The sequence below is a fragment of the Oncorhynchus gorbuscha genome, linkage group LG14, assembly GCF_021184085.1.
Source record: "Oncorhynchus gorbuscha isolate QuinsamMale2020 ecotype Even-year linkage group LG14, OgorEven_v1.0, whole genome shotgun sequence".
NCBI lineage: Eukaryota > Metazoa > Chordata > Actinopteri > Salmoniformes > Salmonidae > Oncorhynchus > Oncorhynchus gorbuscha.
This window is the reverse complement of record NC_060186.1, coordinates 10,201,605-10,228,598: the sequence shown is the minus strand read 5'-3', so window position 1 is coordinate 10,228,598 and position 26,994 is coordinate 10,201,605. Positions and strand designations below refer to the sequence as shown.

The following is a 26,994-nucleotide window of genomic DNA, read 5'->3' as shown; positions in this document are numbered from 1 at the left end:
AATAACTTCTTTCTACCCTCTTCTCTTACACAAAGTACTGTATATCTCTGTCATTATCTTAGAATAGACAGGGTCTCAACGTCAACACTCCCAAAGTATAGACAAAAAGTCAATATCGTCATCTAACCTAAAAGCAGTCATCTACAGCATCATCTTGCCCAAAGTAGAAAGGATATCAACAACCCATAATATTAGCTGCAGTCCAAGTGAGAAGGAGAAGGGGGATTTGATTTCACATGCTTTAAGGATGACAGAAAGATTTGTATGAAGGTACCAGATTTGAACCTCTGCCCATTCCTGTCACCACTCTAATGATAGTGCCGCAGTCTAACACATCTGTTCTCTGCCATCGCCAAGGCAATCTCAAAACACACACAGAACACACACAGCTAGGCTAATCCGACTGTTCTTCATCTATTCTGTCACTTTCCTCGTTTGCTAATGATCCACTCTCTCAGCACAGCCGGCTCGGATTGCCCTTTGTGCCAATTAGAGTTTGAGATGATCAAGTCACTTGCTGTAAGTCCCTTTTCAACAGTATTAAAGGGGAGGTGCTTTGGTCTTTGAATCTCCCAGAATCATGAGGGCATGGCCCATTGCCAGTTAATTCTAAGAGCAGCAGGCTCTTGAGCAGCAATAGCACAGCCCCCACCACGACCCATAAACCTTTCCCTAAAATGTCACTTTAGGATATTTATATATGGCTTGTTAACCAGCATGGGGTGTAATGTATAGGTCACTACTACTGCCTGGATGGGTTAGCGAAAGCTAATGGTCCTTTAAGCATAATTTATCCTATATCACACATCCACACTCTCTCTCAAGCACACACGCACGCGCACACACAAATGCTGCAACCAGACTCTTATTTACTATTGCTAATACTGCTAAATTTAAACACTTGTCCCCCAATGCTCCCTTCTCTGATAAATGTGTACATTTTGGACTATAAATTGTATTCTATTCTACTGAGTCATTTACTTTATGTTCCTATTCTTATCTTCTATTATTTATTATTGTTGTTGATTGTCGAGAAGGAGACTGCAAGTAAGCATTTTATTGGACAGTGTATACCATGTGTATCCTCTACATACGTCTAATAAAAACTTAAAACTTGAAAATGAAACTATATATCATGCGTACATCTAGATATTTGAAGTGTGTGTAATTTGAAATAATACCACTATTACTACGAAGAATAATAACAGTAATCAAAATATCATTGTTATATCTATTCTTTAAAATATTTCTACATGTTTTAATGTTGAGACTGTTGGTTTTTTTCTCTCTAGAGAAATCAAATCAAATCAAATTGTATTTGTCACAAGCGCCAAATACAACAACCTTACAGTGAAATGCTTACTTACAAGCCCTTAACCAACAATGCAGTTTCAAAAAAGATATCTACAAAAAAAATAAGAATAAGAAATAAAAGTAACAATTTATTAAAGAGCTGTAGTAAAATAACAATAGTGAGGCTATTTCTGAGCAATAATAGATATCCATCCACTTGATGCGAGTTTTTCTTGATGTCATACTCTGACAGTGTGTCCTCATTGAGAGACAAATAACGGATGATTAAGTGCTTCGACGGCCATGATGGATCTAATGTTGCTGTTGTCACTATTGAATATAGAACTCCCCTCTATCTGTGTGTAACATAATCCTCTGCCTTCATATCAGTATTTACCAATGAATGATCAGTGACCCAAAAATAGAACCACAAAGAGCAAAATCATGCAGCGTCATTCTAGGTTACCATATAAGGCTCTTAAAAAGCCTTTATAAGCATTACATGAAACATTTGTACACATGTACTCACAGCAATTGTCATACCTGATCACCAGGAAACCTGGTAGATGTTCTATACCATACCAAACAAATGGCTGTTGGCTTAATTTGATATCTATTTTTTTTCTTCCCTGACCCTAAGGTCAATAGTACATTGCCCTCTGACCCTAACTCTATAAATTGAAGGGTCAAACAAGCAAACAAACAAAATGACAGGATTAGGGAATGTCACAAGGTAAAGGAAACAGAGCAACTATTTGACAGGGAATGAGGCCATAAGTAAACACAGCTTTCACAATCCTTATATCATCACAATAACCTGCTCTTAAAGATATAAGACGAACAATGGGTGTTTATCACAGCCAGGTCTTTCTCCTGGCCTTTCATTAGGATAGGGAAAACATCACTTAGACACGGACCACCTGACATTATAAGCTACGCTATTATGTGTGTGTCTTTCTGTGTGGGTATATGTGTGCATATGTCTGTGTTTATGTGCCTCACTGCCTCTCTGTGGGTGTCTCTGTGTGAGTGGGTGTGTGTGTGTGCGTGCGTGCATGTGTGCGCATGTATGTGTAATGGTATTATATTACCAACTACAGTTACTTATAGGCCTGTTTTACCTCCCCCTGCGGAAAACAACCTAGTCCTCTGTTGTGTTGCACTTACAGTGATAGCACTGTCTCCTTGAGCTGGAACAAACATGGACATGCTGTAATCATGGGCAGAACAGTGTGCTGAGACATAAACAAGGCCAGGGAGCGACAGTGTAATTGCTAGATTGTGGGAAAGTTCTCTGAATCAAAATACACAGCATGGACAGGGGATATTGTGGAGAACAGTCTGACCTCCTCCAGGTAGACAAAGGCAGTTCACTTCATTATTTGAATGGGCAGTGGATTAATATGTGTTTTATTATACTTAGGGCTTCTGAAGTAGACTTGAACTGAAAAAGCAACTTTTATGGTGTGGTGTCTTGTGGGGTAGAAACTTAACGGGTAACTTTAGACATGTAGTCAGTCTGGAACGTTCATGCTGGGGTAGTCTACTAAACTATATGGATTTTTTTAAAGAAGGTCATACCAAAGATAAAATTCCAAATCAAATAGCTAAATTAAAACTCCTTGAAGTATAAAAATTATATTTGATGAAAAAAATGTTTTGGCCTTACTGCTATTAGCCCATTCAAATGCATTGAATAACAGATTCACTACATGGAACAACAGGTAAAACCCCCACCAAAATAAAATCTAAAGAAGTTTGTTCTGAAGTGTGTGTCCTATATCTGAGAGATACCCCTTATTTTTGGCACTAAACATTCTCCATATATACTTAAATATTTTAAACTGGTACCGGGGACCTTCAGACACGTCTTGAGAGGCCTGTGGGTGTCCTAGAGTAGAACAACCGAAATGTACAGTACGTGTTGGTGAGATCATAATATTTTCTAGGCCAAACCGTTTGGAGTCTACGGAAGATTTTGTGAGAAGAACAATTTTCGGGATGTCTCATGGTCTGACAAACACCACTTTAGCTCTGTCACCCTTCACCCTGCAGATGCAGAAGTGCGAAATCGGCGAATAGAGACTCATCCAATGCAACAAAAAAACAGATCTCTCTTAATTAAACTAACAGATTTTACGGGATTTTTAAAATTACGCTAGTTAGATTTATGCGGGGGCTCATTGGGGGCTTGATGATTAGTTGACAAGTTGATCAGGTGTGCTCACAAAAAAATGTGAGCTGTTGAGGGTACTAAAGGACGAGTCGGGAAAAACTGGTTTAGAGGAGAGGACTGAGAGCAGGTAGCTCTGTTCGCATGTTTGTGTTGCTGAATATTTACATTTGATTCATTATTGATTCTTTAGGTTGTAAACTTCATAGGCAATAAAGCTATTTTGTTTTGACTTTACCCTGTCTCATGAGCCTCTGTAGTGGAAGCCTAGATCTGGTCAGTGGCAGCACTTCTCTCCCCATGCTGACACAATGGCTTTAACCTGGCTTTATAGCTTTTTAAAAATTAAACTAAACAGAAATGATTTTCAATCTATGACAAATTTTACCATGAATAACACTAAGCAGAATGACACATCAAATGTGACTGCAGAAGGGGTTTAGACGGACAGTGGAATCTTGAGCAGGTTATATTATAGCACAGTACACTATGGCTAAAAGCCTGAGTGAACAGATGATACACCTGAAGGACAGCATCATCCATCTAAGAGTAATATTTTCCACCATTGTGACTCAATTTGACCTCGGAACGGAATGCTCTCAAGGGGACAGTCTGCAGGCCTGCCTGCCTTGTCAGCCACAGAACTCGCAAGATGAAGAGGTGACAATATAAGAGGCTCCATGACATTAATTGTAGCCCTCCCTCTAGTGTTCAGAGTACCTTGCTACTTGTGTAATGCCCCATTCATAAATCAACATCAGCCTGCTGGGAAATGAGATGAGGACTCAGTTCTGTATTTGTAAGTGTAAAAGGGGTCCTTGCTATCTGGAATCCTTGGGACATCCCTACCCTATTGAGATTGACATTTCAAATTGTTAAGGTAAGGGTAAAGGTTTGGATTAGGGTTTGGCAAGGGTTATGATTAAGGTTAGGGGTTATGGTTTAGGACGGGACGGCCCAAGGATATCGGATTGTTTAGTATTTTTTTGTATGTTTTATAGGGCAGTCGGAAAACAGGAATTCACTGCAGTTTGTAAATCTGTCTTTCTCCCAACAAATCCTAGCATTGGTTGTGTGTTGCTAGCAATTAGCTAAGAGTCATACTCATTTCTCTCCACTTTTAAAGCAGATTATTCCTCCTCTGTTGACATTGTTGGGCAATGTCACCCATACGAGTTACCTAATCTCTGTCCTCTGAGACTTGTGGACTGGGTTTGGGTTTTCCATAAGCACTGATCTACAACATATTCAAATAGTGTCATATAGCTATTATCTAATCACTCACAAAGCTTGCCTACTGAGTAATATCATATTCCAATAGATGTCACAACACTTTGACCCTAAATGTCCAACCCCTGCAATCAGTACGTCTACACGAAAAAAAAGTAATCAATTCTATTTGAATGTAACAGGACAGGTAATTCATCACTGCTATAGTTTTTATTGTAACGGCTGTCGTGGGACCCCCCCCCCCCAGAGGTGCGGACTCCGGCCGCGAAACCTAAACCTATAGCGGAGGGTCTGGGTGGGTGTCTGTCCGCGGTGGCGGCTCTGGCGTGGGACGTGGACCCCACTCCACCATAGTCCTTCTCCGCCTCTCTACCCGCCTCCGTGGCCTCTTTAACGCGGCGACCCTAGCCTCCGACCTCGGACTGAGGACTCAAGCCACGGATCCCGAATGGACGGGAGATTCCGGCAGCACTGGACGGCAACTCCGGAGTGAAGGGCAGCTCCGGCAGCTCCTGGCAGCTCCAGACAGGCGGGAGACTCCGGCAGCTCCTGACAGGCGGGAGACTCCGGCAACTCTGGACAGGCGGGAGACTCCAGCAGCTCGGGACAGACGGGAGACTCCGGCAGCTCGGGACAGACGGGAGACTCCGGCAGCTCGGGACAGACGGGAGACTCCGGCAGCTCGGGACAGACGGGAGACTCCGGCAGCTCGGGACAGACGGGAGACTCTGGCAGCGCTGGGCAGGAGGAAGACTCTGGCAGCGCTGGACAAGCGGGAGCACCTGTAGGGAGGAGATGGAGAGACAGCCTGGTGCGGGGGGCTGCCACCAGAGGGCTGGTGCGTGGAGGCGGCACAGGATTGACCGGACCGTGGAGGCGGCACCGGATATACCGGACCGTGGAAGCGCCCTGGAGGTCTCGAGCACCGAGCCTGCCCAACCCTACTTGGCTGAATGCTCCCCGTAGCCAGGCCAGTGCGGTGAGGTGGAATAGCCCGCACTGGGCTGTGCTGGCGAACCGGGGACACCATGCGTAGGGCTGGTGCCATGTACACCGGCCCGAGGAGATGCACTGGAGACCAGATGCACTGAGCCGGCTTTATGGCACCTGGCTCGATGCCCACTCTAGCCCGGCCGATACGAGGCGCTGCAATGTACCGCACCGGGCTCTGCACACGCACTGGGGAAACCGTGCGCCTCACAGAATAACATGGTGCCTGCCCGGTCCCTCCATCTCCATGGTAAGCACGGGGAGTTGGCTCAGGTCACCTACCTGACTTTTTGGGGCTGCCTCTCGCCGCCGTGCAGCCTCCTCATACCACCACCTCTCGGCTTTCGCTGCCTCCAGCTCAGCCTTGGGGCGGCGATATATTCTCCAGCCTGTGCCCAGGGTCGTTTGCCATCTAGAATCTCCTCCCATGTCCAGGAGTCCTGCGATCGCTGCTGCTGTCCGTTACCACCCTGCTTGGTCCTTTGGTGGTGGGTGGTTCTGTAACGGCTGTCGTGAGAAGGTGAGGACCAAAGCGCAGCGTGGTGAGTGTTTATCTTATTTAATGAAAACTGAACACTGAATAACAAAACAACAAAGAAACAACCGGAACAGTTCTGTCTGGTGTAGACACACAAAGACTGAAAACAACCACTCACAAAACACAATCGAAAACAGGCTACCTAAATATGGTTCTCAATCCGGGACAACGATTGACAGCTGCCTCTGATTGAGAACCATACCAGGCCAAACACAGAAATAGAAAATCATAGAAAAACTAACATAGACAACCCACCCAACCAACCCACCCACCCACGCCCTGACCATACTAAAACAAAAGACAAAACAAAGGAACTAAGGTCAGAACCTGACAGTTATGATGTATATAGTGATATTTCTATTGTTTTAATTACCATTTTCATTATTTTATTTCACTAGTTTTACCACTGAGCTGTGGTTTATTTCACCAGTGGTTTTACCACTGAGCTGTGGCTTGTTTTCTTCCTGATAACACATTCAGTATTTCACAACCTAATTTCAAAACGTACAATATCTACAGGAACAGAGGATATGAATCATTGGCATTGAACACAATTGTGTGTGTGCTTCTTCTGTACCTTTGTATCTGCTGTACATTCTGATAATATAATGCAGTGAATTGCTGTTCATACTGCATCACACCCATGTCATCCTCCCATCTTGTCACACCAACACCAAATAAGACATCTTGCACCATTATTCCATACAGCACTCTTGGAGGCCATGCACTACCACCCTTTCCCTGCAGTCTCCACCTTGGCTGGTTATATGTAAAGGTCAGCAAAGGAGAACCCTGACACAGCAGTCTGTTATCCCACTGCAGATGAAATATTCACAGGAAGAGATCCCCCCCCCCCCACCCCTCCCTGTCATGTGGAGAGTGGATCTCCATGCAGTGCAGACATTCATAGTCACAATTGACTCGCATACTGACTGCAGAAGGTGAGGAATCCCATCACAACAAACAAATACTTCATAATGACTTCAGATCAAAAACAGTTATTACCATGCAACCACTAAGACTAGAGCATCACACCACAAATAATGTATTTCTACTAGTGAACAAGCAGAAAGTGTTATATTTCCGTGACACATTGATGACGCGACATCCAAAACATACTGTCTACTGTGAGTGGCCAGACAGTGTTCTACCTTGTGCCGTAAGCACCTGGTGATGAGTAATGTTCACCTGTCAGGTCAATAAATCAATGTCTGTCACAAAGGTTCTGTTTATATTTGGAAGTTTCTGATCTGTCAGCAGTAAGTCACCTTATAACAACAGATCGCCTACCCTGTAACAACACCCTGTAACAATGGATAATCTAATATCCACCCCTCCATTACTTACTTTGAGGAAAAATGTACTTACTATGACTGGGATGTGGTTGTCCCACCTAGCCATCTTAAGATGAATGCACTAACTGTAAGTCGGTGTGGTTACGAGTGTCTGCTAACGGACTAAAGTGTACAAATAAAAAATAATAATAAAGTGATGGACTAATTTCACTGACAAATCTTTATTGCTCTAAGGTTAGTTAATGTTTAGTCTCTAAAAGATAAGACAAGGAATAAAATCCTGCATTTATATTCTGAGGATTAGTTCCTACACTGAGTGACTCACTGTTGCCATATAAACGAAGACAGGACCATAATACAAGAAATAATTTGCATTTACATTCCGAGGATTGGCACATGGGTCATTCTATGAAAATGGTGGCTTTCCTTTCCCCACCTTAAGCACCAGGGAAAACACTTAAGTGTCAGATAATGACACAAAATGTTTGTTTTAATTGAAGTGTTTTGTGTTAATAGACAGTATATACAGGGCGTTCTGAAAGTATTCAGACCCCTTGACTTTTTCCACATTTTGTTAATTTACAGCCTTATTCTAAAATGGATTAAATACAAATGTTCTCCTCATTGATGTAGTTTGATGGGGGGAAACAAACTATTTAATGCATTTTAGAATAAGTCTGTAACATAACTAAATGTGGAAAAAGTCAAGGGGTCTGAATACTTTCAGAATGCTTTGTATATAGTACAACATGCTCAATACCATGAAATTGGCTTGTCCTACTCCCTAGGGTCATCAATGAGTTGTGGTTTAGTGACATATTTTGAGTAAAAATATATATTTCTCTCGCACCTTAAAATATTATAATATAAAAGTATTTAGTGGAATACTTCAACTAAAATATCAACTAAATAGTATAATTTACAAGGAATAGCTGTCCCTCAATTTCATGTCACTTGTGTTACCCCGTTATAGATGACCACTTTGAAAACAATTCAACATCTTTGCCAACTTCTTCCTGGGTCAAAGGTTCATTGGAGGCAGGGCTGTTTTGAAAGGAACATGGTGGGTCTTCACTCTCTCTCATTTTAGCAATTTTAAGATTAATTTGGTAATTTCATGCTAAACCTTAAAGACATGGTCCGGAACTTTGGCAACTAGCATGTTTTTTTTTAACCTCCCGCTTTGGCCAATGTGGCCAGTTTATACAGGCATAATCCAGGAGCAGAATTACAGTCACCTTGATTTGCCACAAAATCTCTAGTTGAAAGTGACTGTTTCTGGAAACTGTGCAACAACATTTTCTCTTTTCCCCCATGCAATTCGAGTTTCAGGCAATGAGATTCAGCCCCTCGCCATTTGAGTGACAGCTAGCAAGATGCACACAGCAGGTCGAGAGAGCAATGACACATTGGGGACCGCTTTTGGCTAATGAGTGCTACTTTCAGAACTACTACCAAATAAGTACCGGAGTGTTACACTGTTTATAGTAAAGGGAAAGGATTACAATAATTTACAAACACAGCTGTAGCTCGGCCACCTTCCACCGCAGATGCGGAAGGCCGACATAGGTGGATGCCGTAGATTGAAACGCAGCCCATGCAAAAAGCCAGATATCTATCTTAAATTGACAGATTTTGATGGGGATTTGTTTTGTTACTTAGATTGATGCACAAGTGCATCAATAGAAACTTAAGAATTACGTGATTTAATAACAATTGAAGAAGTGTGGTTTGAGCTACTGTGGCCGACAGCTATGCCATCTAGCCTGCAAATTTGTCACTGGTGTTATTGTAAAAAAAAATATATAGTTTAAAGTAAATTACTAATCAAAACATATTCTTAATATTATCATTAACCTTATGTCTGATTATATATGCAAATTAAATAGTCAATTTACATGGAAAGCCCGAGTTGTCATTAAAATATGTGTAACACCAGTGACAAAAAGGGAAGGCATAATTTTCAGGGAAATGTAACAAATTAAAATGCATTAAGCTGTCATTTATGGTGATTTACAATGTTACGGGGTGTTAACTATTATCTGACTAAGTTTTGGTTAAAAACATTTTTATTTTTAATTGCTGGTCAAAAGCCATTATTTTCATGGAACGACCCCCACTGAGTGGCTCACTGTTGCCATATAAACAAAGACTGAACAATAAAACCATTGTGACCTACTGGCCCCTAAAGACAAGCATGGCCCTGACATACAGGTATCTATCTACTCCGACAGAGCAAGGGTGTCAATAAACAAAACAAGTGTGTCGTGTCCCCCAGATACACAACAGCACAGACACATTCACAGGAGTCTTACTCAACTTGTTTTATTTACAGGAGCCACGTATGCAAATGCATTGTTTTCCCCCCCATATAATTTCAGACACTGGTAATACACAATTATCTTTGCCTTTTTCACATGAAGAGTTGACTAACCAGAGACATGGAAGCCATTCTCAATCTAAAGACCAGACGCTTGGATGACGAATCATTGATATTTAATTCCAAATCCCTTAGAGAAGGTAACAAATAAATTAGAACATTCTCTGACTTTCTCCCCTCTTTCAGGATGTTGGTTGAATTAAACATGAATACACTAGCAGTAGAGAATTGTAGAAAAGACAAGGGTGAGGACAGAGTTTGGGAAAAGCAATAAAACACCACCTACCAGAATATGTAGCTAGCAAGAAAGAGATCAAACAAAATGGCACAACAAAAATATTTTTACTACAACATAACATTTACAGAAAAGCAGTACAGAAGCAACACAAGCCTGTGAGGATCTCAGCAATGAAGTGACAATGATAGTATTTCGTGCCTCGTTGTTTCATGTCAGAATTGGGTGTACATTTCCCCCCCATCAACACCTCAAAAGTGATACTTCTCAATATCAATACGGATCAAACTAGTTAGAACAGTCATGTTCTGAGCTTGGTTAAGTACATGCTTTTAATGAAGTATCATAGGAGGGGGAAAAAAAGAGACATCTGAAAAAAAACAGAATAAAAATCAACATTAAAAGAAAATGAAAAGAACGCCATTATCCCCAGAAAGGCGTCGTAACAGACACCCGTACCTCCCTATAATCTGAGCTTCTGCCAAGGACTTGCAAACACAGGGCTTCCGAACCCACAACTTCAACTGTCTGAGGGAAACAAAGGTTACGGTAAATTCAACAAGAGACTAGGCGGCAAAACCTCAAGTGGACATTTTTCAAATAGGTGGGTATTTGGTGGCTGTGTCACAAACTCCCTCAATTTATTGACCTTTGAATAAACTGACCCATTGTATGACTGTGGGTCCAGGGCGATTTTCTATGTTTGTAACCCCTCGGGGGCGTGCCGAGACTTGTCACCCCCCCCCCCCCCGCAGAAAAACAGAAAGCATCAGCCTCTGTCCATGCATTCGAGCAGTGAGCCGGGACAAAAACAAAACACATTGCCATGTGTCATAAAATCACCAGAGGGCTGCAGTAGTCTTGTTTTCTTTTAAATATATTCTTTACCGTTATTTTTTTGCTTGCTTTTATCTTGTTTTTTGTCTAAGACTGTGTCCTTTAAATGCAAATAAAGGAGATCATCTTAGGTTGTGATAACATCCAGTGCCCGTCTTTTCTTCTATACCTCAATGCTGTTTCCCGCGTAAAGCCTGGTCCATGTCCGAGCTGCAAGGTGCACAGAGAGGGGGTTCATTAACTACAGGTATTAGCATTCTTCAGGAAGGAATGTCTTGCTATCTCTGAATTGATTTGACCTGCAGTGGCACTTTAGGAGGCTGAAGTGAAGAGCACTACAAGAGCAGTAAGTAATTGGTTCCTTCACACAATCACTGCCTCTGTTTAAAACAAGGCTTTGTTCACATTCAGAGATAGGTACTCTTGATCAGGATGCAAAATCATTTAAATGCCAAGGGGTGAGAATTTAAACTGAGTTCACTTCAAAACATGACACGTGCGTGAGCTGTCTCACCTGTCTCAATGGCTTGGGCTTCGTTTGATTTCCACTGCTCTGCAACATCGTTTGCAAGTGGGTCATCAGGGTTAGGAGCGCTTAATAATGCTTGGATTGATAGCAGCACTGTGCGGATCTGCAAAGCGGGGGACCACTTATCTGTGAGAGACAAAGGAAATGGTGGAGGAAGGAGTCATACTTTGAGTCAGGACATGACTGTGACCAATGATAACTGAATCTGGATAACTCACCTTTCAAGATGTCTAGGCATATTCTACCCAGCTTGTCCACGTTGGGATGGTAGATTTTGGTCATGAATCGCACTTTGGGAGCTGCCATGGGATATTCTTCTGGCAGAAAGAGTTCAAGTTTAAAGGTGCCTCCTTCGAAAGGGGAGTCCTGGGGTCCTGAAATCACCACATGGAAGTAGCGTGCATTCGCCTCATCAGGCTCTGCCTTTATTCCAGGAACGGGTTCGGCCAGCAAACGCTGAGTCTCCTGAACACAGACAGAGATACAGATCGAGACATGCAGGTAGATAGACAAACACACTCAAACAGAAATGTGTCATGTTCATGTTTGAAGTGAACCCAGTTTAAATTGTCTCAAGCAGAATGCGACACATGTAGCGAGACTGATAAGCACCAACAACCAGATGTCAGGTCAGGGTCAATAGTTACCAAGGTTTTGGACAACTATGTTTAGGTGCAAGGACAGCCATCCATACATTCAAGGTCAGGTTTGACATTCTGTTTCTGAACTTTCTGGGGACAAAGAACATCCACTCGGTCTTGTCTCTTTCAAGAGCACAAAATGGTCACTCGCCCAGTGTTTTTAAATCCTCAGCTAAGAGCTCATAGGATACATTCTATTGCAGTTTAATTAAAGGTGAAATAAAAAAATATATAATAATTACATGCCTGGATGTGAACTTGCTGCAAAGTCTGTTTTTTGTGAATTATTCTGAAGACTAGTGAGAACCAACATATAACATCTTCATGGTATGACCGTCATTCTGATGTAAATAGATTTATTAACAATATCTTTCAAATAGAACTCTAATAGCCCCATGTAAACTATAACACCCACTGTAAAATGTTTGTCTTCTCGGTTTTTGTATTCAACAACTAGGCAAGTCAGTAAGTTACGCCAGTTGAGTAGGCTGATAATTGAATGTTTCTTTCAAACATTTGTTTTTGTAGCCACCTAGTATATGTATGACAAACTATTGTCCCATGTCTCTTCATTCATTTCTGACACAGAACTCCTGCAAGACAAACAAGATCTGCTGATCATTGGGCCTAGACACAGTTTGAGACAAATACCTGCACTGCCACCGGTTTCTATACTACAGCCAAGTTAGCTTTGCTACCCAAAGCACTTTCATACACAGTAAACCAAGCAAGTAAATGTGAGTTTATAATGCATACTCTGTGGAGTCCAGTAGTACAGCAAGTTCTACCTATATCTAACTAGCTAAATCTGCTAGCTGTATGTACGTTGCTAATGTTAGCTAGCAGTGCCAGTCGAGTGTCACTGTTGAGATCGTTAACTTGAGACCATAGCAAGGTTACTTCAATACATATATACCAAGAAAATTATTAATTTCAACACAAACAGACAATTAAGCAGACTTGGGCCTATTCAGCAGGAAGGATAATACATTTGACCAAACATTCCTCTGACTTGGGGCTGAGCCTGAGACACAGTACAGAGCTAACGGAAGTAACGTTAGCTAGCAAATACATGGCAATGCACGTGCCTAGTCGTATTTTTCTTCGCAACTCAAAGGGGACCGAACTACGGCTTGTGAACCATTTATCGCATGTCGTTTTTGGAATTACCTTTATAATCCTGCGGGGTAGTCCTGCCATCTTGTTTTACTGTATACAGTATTTTTGTATGTTCACTCCGTCGCCGACAAATACGCCTTCCGGTGAATGGTGTTGGCCTCTGACGGGATTGTGAATGCTGGGAAATGTATTTTGGTCAACGACCAGCGCGAACATATTTCAATTAAACGACCTTAATGCTCCAGTAGTGGGTGCTTTCGAAATCTTAGAGAAAATACTATAAATATGAACGTACTCTTTATTGTAATTTCTTTGAATCACAAAAACCTTAGAGATATGGACTGAATTGAAATGAACGTAAAAATGGACAGTTCTCACAATCCATGTAATATTGTTCTGCACCGTATGAGCCAAAGTTTGAGTCCCAGTTGCAGCTTTGTCTTTCTCCCGTTACACTGGTCCCCATTGCAGTGCTCTCCTTCCACAATAACATGCAAATACCCTAACCATGTCTCAGAATTTCATGAAAAACAAGGTATTCAGCAAATAGAGAAAATATATATTTCACTGACAGTTTTGGTAATCTGCTTCAAAACAAGTGCGCAACTTCAGATATGTTAATTTTATTTTACAGCACAATTAATTACACCCAAAAACAGTTTGGGATTTGGAGGGTGAGCCAAGCTAATAATTATGTAAGGTATCAATGATTCTGAAGGTAAGAAACTCCTTAACAACTATCGGTCTTTTGGGGGATCTCTCTTTCTGCGTCGTGTATGGTACCTAAGAAAAAAAAGGAACAAAAGTTAAAATGTTCAACATACAGTGGATTCCGAAAGTAAGTACAGCCTTATTCTAAAATGTATTAAGCGATATTCTCTCGATCTATACACAAAATACCCCATAATGACAAAGCTATTAACATTTAAAATATATGAAATATCACATTTACATAAGTATTCAGACCCTTTACTCTGTACTTTGTTGAAGCACCTTTGGCAGCGATTATAGCTTCGAGTCTACTTAAATATGACGCTATAAGTTTGGCACACCTGTATTTGGGGAGTTTCTCCCATTCTTCTCTGCAGATCCTCTCAAGCTCTGTCAGGTTGGATAGGGAGTGTTGTTGCACAGCGATGTTCAGGTCTCTCCAGAGATGTTCGGTAGTGTTCAAGTCCGGGCTCTGGCTGGCCACTCAAGGACATTCAGAGACTTGTCCTGATGCCACTCCTGCATAGTCTTGGCTGTGTGCTTAAGGTCGTTGTCCTGTTGGAAGGTGAACCGTCACCCCAGTCTGATGTCCCGAGTGCTCTGGAGCAGGTTTTCATCAAGGATCTCTGTACTTTACTCCGTTCATCTTTCCCTCAATCCTGACTAGTCTCCCCTCCCAGTCGCTGCAAAACATCCATACAGTATGAACCTGCCACCACCATGCGTCACCGTAGGCATGGTGCCAGGTTTCCTCCAGACGTGACGCTTGCCATTCAGTCCAAAGAGTTCAATCTTGGTTTTATCAGACCAGAGAATCTTGTTTATCATGGCCTAAGAATCCTTTAGGTGCCTTTTGGCAAACTCCAAGCAGACTGACTGTCCTGTGCATTTTACTGAGGAGTGGCTTCCGTCTGGCCACCACCATAAAGCTCTGATTGGTGGAGTACTGCCAAGATGGTTGTCCTTCTGAAAGGTTCTCCTTTCTCCAGAGGAACTCTGGAGCTCTGGCAGAGTGACCATTGGGTTATTGGTCACCTACCTGACCAAGGCCGAGTCTTGGTGGTTCCAAACTTGTTCCATTTAAGAATGATGGAAGCCACTGTGTTCTTGAGGACATTCAATTCTGCAGAAATGTGTTGGTACCCTTCCCCAGATCTGTGCCTCTACAGAATCCTGTCTCGAAGCTCTATGGACAATTCCTTTGACCTCATGTCTTGGTTTTTGCTCTGACTTGCACTGTCAACTGTGAGACCTTATCTAGAAAGGTGTGTGCCTTTCCAAATCATGTCCAATCAATTGAATCTACCACAAGTGGACTCCAATCAAATTGTAGAAACATCAAGGATGATCAATGGAAACAGAATGCTCCTGAGCTCAATTTCTAGTCTCATAGCAAAGGGTCTTATTTACATAAGGTTTCTGTTTTTTAATAAAAATGCTAACATTTTTAAAAACCTGTTTTCGCTTTGTCATTATGTGGTATTGTGTGTAGATGGATAATGTTTTTTCCTCAATTTTAGAATAAGGCTAACGTAACAACATGTGGAAAAGGGGAAGGGGTCTGTATAGCTGCAAATGCACTGTATAGGTGATTTTAAAAAGGACTGAGTGAGGATTGTACCCACCTTCATGCAAGTTTCTCACTCAATACATTCATTTACAAATTAGCAACATAAGGTACATTTTGAATACTTAAAAAGCCCAATGCAAACATTATCTCAATATCAAATCATTTCTGGGTAACAATTAAGTACCTTACTTGGATTATTTTCAATCAAAATTGTCAAAAACAAACAAAAATAGCTTCTTAGCAAGAGCAATTTCTCAAGCAAGAATTTTGCTAGAACTGTCGGAGTGGGGAGGGGAAATCCAAAGCCTCGTTATTGGCAGAGACGTTTAGAACTCTTTCATATTGGTCTATTAACTAATTTACCACCTGGTGATGTAACCAAGCAGGCCAAAACAGGCTGAAATTTCAGGCGACCTTTTCAAACTGCTCTCTTACACAAAAAGAGCATTATAATTTTCACAGCATTCTTCCAACCTCAACATGGAAATATATATAAAACACAGGAAATTACATTTTTGACTGCACTGGGCCTTTAATTCCAAGGAAGTGCCATGTGAGTTCAGTACCAATATTTAATATGGAACAGGTGTGGCTTTATCTGTTGCCCTGCTTTGAGCAGTCAACAACATAATTTTCCCCTTCTGAGCATCTTTATAATTTAGACAGTGCCCAGTTAGTACTGATTATCACTAAAGTGATTCAATCATAGAAGGTGTACTTACTGTCCCACTGGGTACCAGCGGTGCTTGGTGGTGTGAAACATTTTGCTCAGCTCCTCGATGGTGGGGGCCTGTTTGTTCTGCAGCACCTCCCTGCCGAGGTGGGCCTTCAGCACCTGGTCATGTGTCTCTGCCGGATTGGTCAGGGGGTCTGGCCGTAGAATGGGCTACAGTGTCACAAATACATAAGCCCAAAACAATCAAGGACCATTTATGCTGTTTTTCAACCTAAATCGCAGGGCTTATTTTGCCATTTAATAGCCGCCAATGTATGCACACATGACTGTAAGTCGCTTTGGATAAAAGCGTCTGCTAAATGGCATATATTATATTATATTATTATGAGGAAAGGGGCATATTGCTGGCAGGGAAATCGCGGTCTTCCACAGACATCATGATTTTACAGATCAACCTGCAGGGCTTATTGTGTTTGCAAGTGCAGTATTTACAGTATTTAAGTGATTTCCTTTTCCTCATCAGCTCTGTTAACGTCAGTATCGGCAAATCCAAGTTCTAATTTCTTACCTGGGTAAGTTCATAAGGAACATCCTCAGAGGGATGGTAACACACTATGGTCTTCCCATCAGATGTCACACCAATTTCCACCTTACTGCAATGAAGGTGACAAGAAATTAACAAAGTCATCACAATACACACAGTTACAAAATTATGATTTACTGTAACTAAGGCAACATAGCAAGCTATCTACTTACCAATCATCATCAATGGAAGGTCCACGGATAGTTGACTTGTGAAGGACAGGCACAACGCCTGTTGTGGATATATTGGTTTACATAAATCAAAAGGTACAGTATGATGTGATTAATAACAGCCAAGCTACAGTCACAAGATTGCTAGCTAGCTGGGTTCTCTGCCTCAGAAATGCTTACTAATATATGTGCGCTAACAATAACTATATAGCTAGCTGACAAAATCATATAAGCACTTGAGATTGTGTTCACAAAACGTGTTCCTCAATCTTGCAAGTTTTAAAATAGACAGTACTCACCTGTGCAGTGTTTCAGTTGAGTTACAGTTGAAAACCGTGTAAATAAACAACTCAACCTATTTAAATGACCTGTAGCAGCCATGCTCAACAGAAAGGTTGCATTTGTGTATGTACTACACGGAAATAATTCCGTGTGAAAACGTAAATTGTACATTCAGTTCCGCCATACAAACTTTACGAACAAATCATTTTTCTTTAGCAAAGCCAAAGTAAAAATACAAAAATAAAACAACTGGGGCAGTTTAACTGTCAAATTTATTTTGGGAAACGTATTTATCACATTTGTAGAAATATCTTTTTAGAATTGGAATAGAGTAAACTGAGAAATAATGGGATTTTAACATTTTGCTAATTCGTTAACATGAAACTCCAGTTGCAGCATTGCTCTTAACCTCCATATAATGGCAACTGAACATCGAAAGGGTTACCGATGTGACGTCTTACTGGAACCCTCAGTATTCCACAGCCAATTGAGGAGGGGAAGTCAAATGTATCAGTGAAACTTCAGCCAGAGGTTTTTAACCCATTCACCCAGTACTATTTTTGTAGTAGACCACTCCATCTACTGGCCAGGCTACCCAGAGAGGAGGATCCGTCTCTGGTTATAGAACTGGTAATGCTCAAATCCCAGATAAAAGCTTCCTCAAACACATGCGTATGATAACAAACAGATTTTCATCCATTCCTTTTCAAATATCAGAATTACTACAGTACCAGTCCAAAGTTTGTACACATACTTATTCAAGGATTTTTCTTTATTTTTTATATTTTTTACATTGTAGAATAATAGTGAAGACATCACAATTATGGAATCATGTAGTAACCAAAAATGTGTTAAACAAATCAAAATATGTCTTATATTTTAGATTCTTCAAAGTAGCCACCCTTTGCCTTGACAGCTTTGCACACTCTTGGCATTCTCACAACCAGCTTCACCTGGAATGCTTTTCCAATAGTCTTGAAGGAGTTCCCACATATGCTGAGCACTTGTTGGCTGCTTTTCCTTCACTCTGCGGTCCAACTCATCCCGAACGATCTCAGCTGGGTCGAGGTCATTTGACTGTGTAGGGCAAGTCATCTGATGCAGCACTCCATCACTCTCCTTCTTGGTCAAATAGCCCTTACACAGCCTGGAGGTGTGTTGAGTCAATGTCCTGTTGAAAAACAAATGATAGTCCCACTAAGAGCTAACCAGATGGGATGGTGTATCATTGCAGAATGCTTTGGTAGCTATGCTGGTTAAGTGTGCCTTGAATAGTAAATAAATCACAATGTCACCAGCAAAGCACCCCCACACATTCTCCTCCATGCTTCACGGTAGGAACCACACATGCAGATAATCCGTTCACCTACTCTGCGTCTCAAAGACAAGGCGGTTTGAACCAAAAATCTCAAATTTGGACCAAAGGACAGATTACTTGTGTTTCTTGGTCCAAGCAAGTCTCTTGTTCTTATTGGTGTCCTTTAGTAGTGGTTTCTTTGCAGCAATTCGACTATGAAGGCCTGATTCGCAGTCTCCTCTGAACAGTTGATGTTGAGATGTGTCTGTTCCTTAAACTCAGTGAAGCATTTATTTGGACTGCAATTACTGAGGTGCAGTTAACTCTAATGAACTCATCCTTTGCAGCAGAGGTAACTCTGGGTCTTCCTTTCCTGTGGCTGTCCTCATGAGAGCCAGTTTCATCATAGCACTTGATGGTTCTTGAGACTGCACTTGAAAAAGAAGTTCTTGAAATGTTCCACATTGACTGACCTTCTGATGACCAGGTGGCGAATCGCATCTCTGCATGTCTGGCAGACATATCAGTGTGGATGACGGATCACCACCTCAAGCTGAACCTCGGCAAGACGGAGCTGCTCTTCCTCCCGGGGAAGGACTGCCCGTTCCATGATCTCGCCATCACGGTTGACAACTCCATTGTGTCCTCCTCCCAGAGCGCTAAGAACCTTGGCGTGATCCTGGACAACACCCTGTCGTTCTCAACTAACATCAAGGCGGTGGCCCGTTCCTGTAGGTTCATGCTCTACAACATCCGCAGAGTACGACCCTGCCTCACACAGGAAGCGGCGCAGGTCCTAATCCAGGCACTTGTCATCTCCCATCTGGATTACTGCAACTCGCTGTTGGCTGGGCTCCCTGCCTGTGCCATTAAACCCCTACAACTCATCCAGAACACCGCAGCCCGTCTGGTGTTCAACCTTCCCAAGTTCTCTCACGTCACCCCGCTCCTCCGCTCTCTCCACTGGCTTCCAGTTGAAGCTCGCATCCGCTACAAGACCATGGTGCTTGCCTACGGAGCTGTGAGGGGAACGGCACCTCAGTACCTCCAGGCTCTGATCAGGCCCTACACCCAAACAAGGGCACTGCGTTCATCCACCTCTGGCCTGCTCGCCTCCCTACCCACTGAGGAAGTACAGTTCCCGCTCAGCCCAGTCAAAACTGTTCGCTGCTCTGGCCCCCCAATGGTGGAACAAACTCACTCATGACGCCAGGACAGCGGAGTCAATCACCACCTTCCGGAGACACCTGAAACCCCACCTCTTTAAGGAATACCTAGGATAGGATAAGTAATCCTTCTCACCCCCCCCCCTTTAAGATTTAGATGCACTATTGTAAAGTGACTGTTCCACTGGATGTCATAAGGTGAATGCACCAATTTGTAAGTCGCTCTGGATAAGAGCGTCTGCTAAATGACTTAAATGTAAATGTAAAAGAATGGACTGTCGTTTCTCTTTGCTTATTTGAGCTGTTCTTGCCATATTAACTTGGTCTTTTATCAAATAGGGCCATCTTCTGTACACCCCTACCTTGTCACAACACAACTATTTGGCTCAAATGCAGTAAGGAAAGAAATTCCACGTTAACTTTAAACAAGGCACACCTGTTAATTGAAATACATTCCAGGTGACTACCTCATGAAGCTGGTTGAGAATACCAAGAGTGTACAAAGCTGTTAAGGCAAAGGGTGGCTATTTTGAAGAATCTCACATACAAAATAGATTTTGATTTGTTAAACTCTTTTTTTTGGTTACCACATGATTCCATATGTGCCATTTCATAATTTTGATGTCTTCACAATTATTCTACAATGTAGAAAATAGTAAAAATAAAGAAAACCCTGGAATGAGTAGGTGTGTCCAAACTTTTGACTGGTACTGTAAATGTTTCACAAGTTGGTAAAATCCTTATTTCTTTACAATTTTTCCCTGATGGGCCTTTCAGTAAATGTTTGAGTAGGTATTTCAGATTTCACACATTTCTCTTTGAACCAATGCAGGAATGTCAATGACACAATACATAGTTTATTCTGAGGGAGAAGAGAAAAAAATCTCAGGACTTCAGGCCAAGATCAGCAAATTCCTACACATATAATCATTGATGACATTAAACCAGATACCTGTGCCTTCAAAATCACATTTCAATAGTTATTCCATTGATTGTTAGTCAAAAACAAATATCTATTGAAATATTTAGACATACATTCAGATAAATATTCACCTTCCTTGTTGCAATGACATTTTAGCTCACAAAAACAAATATTTATGTGGTGCTTAATTATTAGGAGATGTTTTAGAAGAAAAGTTTGAAGAGAGAAAGTCTATCCACAGTTCTGGCAATGTTCTTGAAGTGCCTTCTTGGCCTCGGGTTGACAAGAAAGTCTTTGGCTATGTGGATCTCTCTGTGTGAGTCCAAGGTGTCACTCTATGTTGATTGGAAGTTGGTCCAGAGTGGTTCACGAGGAAAGCTCCATATCTGCTGTGGAGGAAGTGCTGCTGGATGCCTCAGGCGCTGTGGTTGCCACCAACCGCTCCCGATTGCCAAACACCTCAGCGACTGGAGACAGCACATACATGGATGGCACGCGAAGTCAGTGAACATACTCGGTCACGTACACACAAAACACACCATGTTGATAACCATCAGCTACTGATCTAACACCTCAGTGGCGAAGCAGACACACAGATATACAAACCCATGACTCTACTACCAAGGAGGAGAGATGATAGCTATATAAACATAACAGTCAAAGCCCATAAGAATTAGATGTTCAATACAGAGGGAGAGAGATACTATCCCTCTATTGAACAGGTAGTTTTTTCATAGCCACTGTGCTTCTACATCTGCACTGCTTGCTGTTTGGAGTTTTAGGCTGGGTTTATTTGTGACAGCTGCTAATGTAAAAAGGGCTTTATAAAATACATTTGGTTAATTGATTAAAAAAGTGTAAAGGCTAGTTGCCATATTCTAAATATATGTATTTTATTTTTGTTCAAGAAAAAATATATGATAGACTCGGCTCCTTGTCAGGCCTAGAGCAGAAGGTAATAACATTGAAACTGTACCTGCTGCCACATCACTTATGTCCCAAACCCGCAGGCCATCCCTCTGTCCTCCAAATGCATATACAAAGGGCATGTCAGGACAGCACGCTGCACAGAACAGCACCCCCTAATCAATAGAAAGGGAGCATTTCACCGGAACAGCCACATATACAGCACACATTCAAACATTCGCTGTTAGACCGAAACGTGACGGATCTTAATGCAATGACATGGCAATGATTACAAAGAGAAACCATCTTTACCATTTTCATGTCCCGGGTGTGAACCAGATTGGGCTTGTTCCCCAAGATGTCCCAAATCTTGACGTGTTTATCTGCTGACGAGGTGACCAAGCATCCCCGGATCTGGCTGCTAAGGTCCAAGCCTATAGGGTCAGGGACAACAGATTTCAATTCTGTTTCCCTGACTTTGAATGCCATGTTTGTGTACCAGTACTCATCCAGTATTTTAAAGTCTGAATATGAAGGGGTAGGGGCTAGAGGAACTGGGGGCAGAAATTGGCCTGTCTCCACACCCACCTGACACCTCTCCGTCATGTGCCCTTAGTGTAAACACTGGCTTGTCCGAGCGTGCGTCCAGACAGTAAACAAAGCCGTCCTCTGTGCTCGCCTAAAACACAGCCAACCATCAGTGAGAGTGGAAACAGGAAAGTGCACCAAGCATTTTCCATGTGAAAGTTAGCCAATATGCAATGCTATGTGAGAGGTGGCGAGAGGGCAGCTTACCAGGAAGTTGCAGGGCGAGAAGTGGTTCCAGGCGACCCTTTCCACCTGCCCACTAAACCTCCAAGTGCGATGGCTGCTGTCCGGGCTGCGGCAGTCATACAGGATTGCCGACCTGGCCAGAGGAAGAAGACACAGGTTAAGACTTGTTAGTTTTGTACAGTCACAATCCCAACCTCCTATATACAGGAGAATACTTTTTTATTTTATTTTATTACAATTTTAGAGGTTGTAATAGATTAAGATTGGACATACTTATCGTATGATCCTGATATCAGGGTCTGAGCTTCAAAGGGATGGAACATCAACGTCTGGACCTAAAAGGGACATGACTTTAATGTTTGAGATCAACATTACAAGTAAGCAGGCGAGGCTACATCCAAAATCAATTTCACATTTTATTTTTATTATTTATTTAGAGTAGGCCCATTATGGGAAGTTAAACAGGCTGTGATGACTGGATACACGTACCTTGTCAGTGTGTCTGCACAGTGTTGTGGCCGGCTTTCCCTGTGCCAGATCCCACAGGATCACTGTTTTGTCGGCTGACCCACTGGCCAAGACGTTGCTGTGGAAAAGAGAAGCAACACACAGAACCTCAGAGTAAAGGTGGAGGGTAGGTTTGTGACAACGCAAGTGACATTGTGATTGTGTGGTTACACTGACATGAGTGGAAAGGTCTGGGGCTGGGGGTGAGGGGTAACGGGTACCACTCCAATATGACTCACCGGACCAGTTTGTTCCAGGATAAGTCGAGTACAGCATCTGTATGACCTTCCACTGGCTCTGCTGCAGCCTAAAAATTCAAATTCCATGTTAGGATTCGGGCCATAGTGAGGAGACACCAACACCATAAACATAACAGTAGAAACTACCACATCCAAGTCCTTGTGGGAAAATGACCTTTTTGCTTTTCTTTTTCTTCTTGGAGGCCTTCTTGCTCCCCAGAGTGAAGGCAGGCTCTAGGCAGTCCACCACATCCAGGTCCCACACGTCAATCTGCGGTGTCATGTTGCCTACAGCCGCATAATTGCCTGTACAAACAGATGGGATTAATGTATAGTCAAAAAAATACATGTTATACACTAAGAAAACACTTAATTGAATGTCCACTTCGCAGAGTCGGGTTGATATAAATTGCTGTTTGAGTTTAACTCAAAGTCAAATCTGAGAATCCATTAAACACTATAAAAAGTGAAAACACTCACCTGTGCCTTCTGGACTAGGGTCAAAGTTAAGCCACTCCACACACAGTGGATAGGCTGGCAGGAGTATGTCATGGTGGACATAGAGGGATTCCTCCTCAGCATTGTATACTGTGCAGAGGCAAATAAATATTTATTAAAAACAACCTTTGTTTTTACACTGGCATGTACACAGAGTATACCAAACATTAGGAAAACCTTCCTAATATTGAGTTGCAAACCAAGCAGTGTTGCAGGTCTTGACACAAACCATTGCGCCTGCTACCATACCCTGTACAAAAGCATTTAAATATTTTGTCTTCCCCATTCATCTGATTGGCACACATTCACAATCCATGTCTCAAGGCTTGAAAATCCTTCTTTAACCTGTCTCCTCCCCTTCATATACACTGACTGAAGTGGATTTGACATCAGTTGAAAGCTATGGATCACATGTTGGTCAATCTGTCATGGAAAGAACATTTTTTGTACAGTCACTATGTCTACACTGATACACAAACTCCCGCTTCACAGCATCAAATAATAAGTCTCATCTGAGAGTCAAATTGGCAGTTAGAACAACAGTCTCTGCAACTCACCGTGAATCTCCAGGTTGCAGCAGTCCTTCTCTGCTCTGCCTGAAATTACGAGGTTATCATTGGGCTTGATTTGAAAGTCCTCTCGCTCATACTGGTCCTGGAGAAACAAAGAAAAGATACCAACAACTATGTCTGAATGATACAGAATTACCAGAAATTAAGAGCTGGGACGATAAACCGAAAATGATCAGTACGACCATTTATCGCAAGCATTCTGCTGATATCGTTCATCATGAGAAGTAGCCTAAACTAGAGAAATGTGAAGTTTGAAATTAAATAAGTTGGTTTAATGGGACAATTGATGGCTACAACCATCAAACTAGTAATAGTTGTTTAAAGGATAATAAATAAATAAAATACTGTAGTGCACATTATAAACTTATTGTTACTATTTATCGGTATCGCAACAATTGGATTTTTTAGGTGGCTGGTAGCCTAGTCGTTAGAAGGTTGGGCCAGTAACCGAAACGTCGCTGGATCGAATACCCGAGCAGACATGGTGAAAAATCTATCGATGGCCCTTAAGCAAGACACTTGACCCCAATTTGCTTCAGGTGCGCCGTACTACTATGGCGGACCCTGTAAAACAACACATTTCACTGCACCTATCCGGTGTGTGAGAAAATATATTTTGTGTGATATGTATGGCATGTACTACTAGTTGGTACCAAACCAGACTGGTGAGATGTTTCATCACTCTGAACTGGCACACAGCCCTGGACTCACTGTGTCTTTGATGGTAATGTAAGGATCCTCCTCATTGGTGCTGAACACTGTGAGGCCGGCAAGGCTGTCACCAAGGTTGGCAGTCACTGTGCCAGAAAAAAAAGAGATGAACAGTAAGTGAGTTCTTTGGGGGGACAAACAGTGATTAATACAGTCCTCTTGGCATATTAACAGACAGACAAAGATAACCCATTAATTTAAGATCAGACATAATCTGAAAGCAAACGCAGAAACTATATTTACCAGAGTCTTCCTCGTCATATCTATCCAAACCATACTCTGCTAGTTCATCAGCTTCCTCCCTTCCTGCTTCATTTTCATCTTGCTCTGGCTCCTGTCCCTGTACAGCTTCTGCCTCGTCACTCTGTTCCTGCCCGCTGGCCATGCCTTCATCATCCTCCTCTTCACCTACGCGTTCACTGAGCAAAAATAAAAACACCTGAATTGCTAATCCTGAAAATGTATAATGTTGGGGTCAATTCCATTTTGAACTTATTTGATGAAACCCCCACCCCCCATTGAGAAAATGATTTCTTAGTCACGTCGCTGGTCCAGAAATAATGAGTATTTCAACCATTTAGCTACACATTTCAATTAATTTCCTACATTGACTGGGTTTAAATAGCAGTTTCGGTCTCATACTCTCACTCAGGTCAGTGTTCTTTTCTAAAGCCCTCCAAACAAACAAAACAAGTTATATGTCAAGTAAGTCATCCAAAAACTCTACCAACCCCAATTGTTCTTTTGCCTCTGCTATAATGCGTTGCAATTCTTCTTTGCTCAACTCCACCTGTAACAAAATGTGGTAGCAGGTTAAAACAGACATTACCTAGCTGGTGCCATTCATTTTATTTGAATGAATTGGGCTGTTTAACTATAAAATGCTGTAATTCCAAACGAAGGTATTAGCGAGCTTGCTAGCTGGGGTGTTTTCATTAATTGGATTCCGTTGCAAAACGTTTTGAAACCGTTTGTTCCAAACTTAAAACGTTTTGCAACGAAAACGAGTTTATATTTGTCAAATTATGGTAGGTCCCTCCCCGTCTCGTTTGCTTCAGTTAGGTTCCTAGTATAAATTATAAACGGTTTCGGTTTTGCAACGTAATACTACTAATGAAAACACCACAGATGTATTTTCTGTCTTGTTGACAATTTAGATTCTTACCTTATCTGGTGTTTCCTTCGAAACGCCTCGCTTTACCCATCCAACACAAGTGATCTGAGAACTCATTATTGACAACGTACCAGTTTTCTAGTAATGCACACGAAATTCAATGTAATGTACAACTCTGAAGTGTACAAAACAGTTCGTAAAGATCCAGAAGTTACATAAAAATGGCACACATTGACATGTGAGTTGAGTCCTACTCTGTCGAGAGAGGCAGTGTCGCAGACTGATGACGTACTTCTTCTTTTGAGTTTTTAGTGCCGGATCGTACACTTACGGTACTTACCGTACTGGAGTGTGAGGCCGGTCACGACCTGTCTATACCACTATATCCAAATCAAATTTTATTGGTCACATTCAAGTGTTTAGAAAACGTTGTTGCGGGTGTAGCGAAATGCTTGTGTTTCGAGCTTCGACAGTGCAGTAATATCTAACAAGTAATATCAAAACATTTCACAACATATACCCAATACACACATCTAGTAAATTAATGGAATTAAGAATATATAAATATATGGACAAGTAATTTCAGAGCAACATAGACTTAGATACAGTAGAATAGTATAGAATACAGTATATATGTATGAGATGAGTAATGCAAGATATGTAAACATTATAAAAGTCACTAGTACAATTTGGGTTACGTGCCTTCCTCAAGGGCACATCAACAGACTAACCTTGTCAGTTTCGGTAGTCGAATTAGCAACCTTTCAGTCACTGGCCTAACGCTCTAACCGCTAGACATGGTGCCGGAGGGAATAGCTGCAGTTTTATGGGCTCCTAACCAACCATGCTATTTTGTTTGTTTTTTCCCATTGTTTGTAACTTATTGCGTACATAATGTTGCTGATACCGTCTCTTATGAACGAAAAGAGCTTCGGGACATAAGAACAGCAATTACTCACCTTGAACTGGACAAATAACTTTTCTTTAATGAGTCGGACGAGGGGGATTTACTCCAGACAACCAACAAGGCCCTCAT

General features: G+C 41.9%; 3 protein-coding genes across 3 annotated transcripts; all 3 read right to left on the bottom strand.

The window, feature by feature from the left end:
- Positions 1-9,998: 9,998 nt before the first annotated feature.
- On the bottom strand, positions 9,999-13,464 carry LOC123994407 (ubiquitin-conjugating enzyme E2 N-like). Its single transcript, XM_046296938.1, has 4 exons — positions 13,312-13,464; positions 11,719-11,965; positions 11,486-11,626; positions 9,999-11,181 (listed from the first exon to the last, which is right to left on the bottom strand). The coding sequence occupies exons 1-4, from the start codon at positions 13,339-13,341 to the stop codon at positions 11,135-11,137; spliced, it is 465 nt and encodes a 154-aa protein (XP_046152894.1). The 5' UTR covers positions 13,342-13,464; the 3' UTR covers positions 9,999-11,134.
- A 403-nt stretch (positions 13,465-13,867) lies between these two features.
- LOC123994408 (39S ribosomal protein L42, mitochondrial-like) lies at positions 13,868-17,395 on the bottom strand. Its single transcript, XM_046296939.1, has 5 exons — positions 17,270-17,395; positions 16,974-17,031; positions 16,786-16,870; positions 16,264-16,427; positions 13,868-14,043 (listed from the first exon to the last, which is right to left on the bottom strand). Exons 1-5 carry the CDS (start codon positions 17,349-17,351, stop codon positions 13,998-14,000), a joined length of 435 nt encoding a protein of 144 aa, XP_046152895.1. The 5' UTR covers positions 17,352-17,395; the 3' UTR covers positions 13,868-13,997.
- Positions 17,396-20,550: 3,155 nt separating this feature from the next.
- On the bottom strand, positions 20,551-26,241 carry LOC123995600 (periodic tryptophan protein 1 homolog). Its single transcript, XM_046299230.1, has 15 exons — positions 26,010-26,241; positions 25,576-25,634; positions 25,088-25,263; positions 24,845-24,930; positions 24,119-24,215; positions 23,544-23,651; positions 23,239-23,369; positions 23,064-23,131; positions 22,807-22,903; positions 22,591-22,652; positions 22,339-22,450; positions 22,132-22,222; positions 21,856-21,977; positions 21,614-21,719; positions 20,551-21,104 (listed from the first exon to the last, which is right to left on the bottom strand). The coding sequence occupies exons 1-15, from the start codon at positions 26,073-26,075 to the stop codon at positions 21,004-21,006; spliced, it is 1,482 nt and encodes a 493-aa protein (XP_046155186.1). The 5' UTR covers positions 26,076-26,241; the 3' UTR covers positions 20,551-21,003.
- Between the last annotated feature and the right edge of the window lie 753 nt (positions 26,242-26,994).